This window comes from Solea solea, chromosome 21 (genome assembly GCF_958295425.1).
Source record: "Solea solea chromosome 21, fSolSol10.1, whole genome shotgun sequence".
Lineage (NCBI taxonomy): Eukaryota > Metazoa > Chordata > Actinopteri > Pleuronectiformes > Soleidae > Solea > Solea solea.
In genome coordinates this window covers 20,126,795-20,129,294 of record NC_081154.1, presented here as the reverse complement: position 1 = coordinate 20,129,294, position 2,500 = coordinate 20,126,795, and the positions used below count along the sequence as shown (strand labels likewise).

At 44.2% G+C, this 2,500-nt stretch overlaps 2 protein-coding genes across 3 annotated transcripts in view; one reads left to right on the top strand and one right to left on the bottom strand.

Annotated features, from left to right (window-relative positions):
- LOC131448891 (wings apart-like protein homolog) overlaps positions 1 to 1,195 on the top strand; it is a 26,486-nt gene extending 25,291 nt beyond the window's left edge. For both annotated transcript variants that reach the window (XM_058621683.1, XM_058621682.1), the window contains exon 20: positions 1 to 1,195. This exon is cut by the window's left edge and continues 250 nt beyond it. The gene's annotated coding sequence lies outside the window, so the exon portion shown is untranslated.
- Positions 1,196 to 1,441: 246 nt separating this feature from the next.
- atoh1c (atonal bHLH transcription factor 1c) lies at positions 1,442 to 2,218 on the bottom strand. Its single transcript, XM_058621606.1, has one exon. The coding sequence runs from the start codon at positions 2,209 to 2,211 to the stop codon at positions 1,636 to 1,638; it is 576 nt and encodes a 191-aa protein (XP_058477589.1). The 5' UTR covers positions 2,212 to 2,218; the 3' UTR covers positions 1,442 to 1,635.
- Positions 2,219 to 2,500: the final 282 nt, after the last annotated feature.

Sequence of the window (2,500 nt, the reverse complement as noted above, 5' to 3'; positions counted from 1 at the left end):
TATAAATAAATTCACTGACTTTTCTCGTTGCTGCTCAGAAGGATGTGTTTTCTAACCCCACCCCCTCCTCCCCTCCCCCTCACTTCAGTATGTGATCGATTAGTGAGTCCATGAATCTTTGTTTTTTTAATCTTTTCTTCACTCGTTCATCTCTTATTTTTTTTCTCTCATCTTTATTCACCTCTGACCTCTGTGTGTCTGAGGTCGACCAATCAGAAGCATCCATCGTCTGAATCACAGTCTTTAGATGCAGATCAAAGCCCCGCCCCCTCATTTTCACACACTGAGTCACGTCGAGTCATACTGAGTCACGCTGAGTCACGTTGAGTCATACTGAGTCATCTTGTGTCATACTGAGTCATACTGAGTCATCTTGTGTCATACTGAGTCATGCTGAGTCAAACTGAGTCACGCTGAGTCAAACTGAGTCATCTTGTGTCATACTGAGTCACGCTGAGTCACGCTGAGTCATGCTGAGTCACGTGTCATACTGAGTCACACTGTCATGCTGAGTTATACTGAGTCCTGTTGAGTCATACTGAGTCCCGCTGAGTTATACTGAGTCACGCTGAGTCCTGTTGAGTCATGCTGAGTCATACTGAGTCCTGTTGAGTCATGCTGAGTCAGATTGAAGTTTAACCTTTAAAAATCATCAAATATAAAGAAAATGTAATTAACGTCTAAACTTTAAACAAAGTTTTCCCTAAATCTGACCTTTAAATTTAAATATTCTGAAATAATTAAACACATTCATCTGAGCAGAAAACAACAACTTCATTATTTTAATGTTTTAAACATTTCACACACACACACACACACACACTGTTTCTGAACGTTTACAGCTTTATTGACAAACGTCTGGAGGACAAACAGACAAGTTTGTCTGTTTTTCTTTGTAAATATTTTCTGTGTACATAAACGTTTCCTTGTTAGAAGACAGAGGGAGGGGGAGGAGCTGCAGGAGGGGGCGGGGCTTCAGGTGAGAGGCTGTTAAATTGAAATGTAGACGTAGAATCTACTTTTTTCCCTGAATCTATTTTTCTTTTTCTAAAGCCTTTGTTGTTGTCGTTGTTGTCGTCGTCGTCGTCGCAGCTGCGGGAAAAAAAACAACTTCTTTGTATCAATTTACAGACTCTGGTCTTTGGTTACATGTACATAATTTTAAAATAATAAAAGTTGATACTTTCAGTATTTACACGTTGAGTTGTCGTCTTTTCTTTGTTTCTGTTTTTATTCTTTTCATTTTGAACTTTTTCACCTGAAAACTATACAAAGAACTTGTATTTACAGTTCAACTCTAATATTTCTTTGATGAAACTTAAAACAAAAGTGGATTTTAAATCGAAAGTCAAAAATATCAAAGACTTTATCTTTTGTTTCCTGTTCAGAACAAAACTAAATGAAAACCAAAGAAAGAGGAATTTTCATCTAAAATGTAGACTTTATTTTTCTCACATTTTTTTACAGAAATCTGCAGCATTTACACCTTTGACCTTTGACCTTTTTTTATCTTCAAAGAAAAAGTGCTGGAGTTTTTTGTTTTAATAGCAAAAATATATTTAATAAAGTTTTTGAACAAAAATGTTTTTTTAAACATGAAGAAAATCACTGACAGTGTCTTTAATGTCTTCATCATCAGAGCTGTAGTTTGTCTCTGCTGTCTGTCCCCTCCGCGTTGGTCCCAGGTGTCTCCGGTGTCTCCGGTGTCTCGGGCGCAGCGGCCTCGTGCAGCAGTTCACTCAGCGTGTTGATGTAGATCTGCGCCATCTGCAGAGTCTCAGACTTGGACAGTTTCTTGTCGCTCTCCAGGTTCGGGATGACGCTGCGCAGGCGGTCAAAGGCCACGTTCAGTCCGAGCATCCGCCGCCTCTCCCGGGCGTTAGCGGCGAGGCGGCGCCGCCGCTGCGCCCGCTCCACAGCGCCCCTGTCCGGCTGCAGGAGGTCTCTGCTGCTGCTGCTGCTGCTGATGATGATGTCTCTGCTGCTGCTGATGTCTCTGCTGCTGCTGATGATGTCTCTGGCGGCAGAACCGAGCCGGAGCTCCACGATGGCGCACGGAGCGTCTCTGCGGTCGCAGCCGCCCGTGGTGCGCGCGCGCTCCAGCCCGGGTCCCCGCTGCAGCAGAGCGTGGAAGTCCGCGTGCAGAGCCGCGTGTCCGTGGACTCTGTCCTCAGGGGACACGGAGATGAAGAGACTTTTCCGCGGCGGCATCTTCTTCTCCTTCTTCATCAACCAAAGTTTCTCTGGAACTTTTCTGCTGTTTCACCACATTTATGGGCCGCGGGCACGCGCAGTGCGCGCCGCGGGGGCGTGGACAGGGTCGTGTGCTGCTAATGAACAAAACAGCAGGAGTTCATTTAACAGAGTTCATCAAAAGAGGATTAAAGGAGGAGGAGGAGAGGCAGCCAAGCAGAGGAGGAAGAGGAGGAGGTGAGAGGATGAGGAGGAGGATGAAGAGAGAGAAAATATAAAATCAACAAGTTTATTTTAGAAAAACAAA

What these genes read in the sequence shown, in the direction of transcription:
- atoh1c (XM_058621606.1), bottom strand. Translation starts at nt 2,211, where the DNA reads ATGCCGCCGCGGAAAAGTCTCTTCATCTCCGTGTCCCCTGAGGACAGA.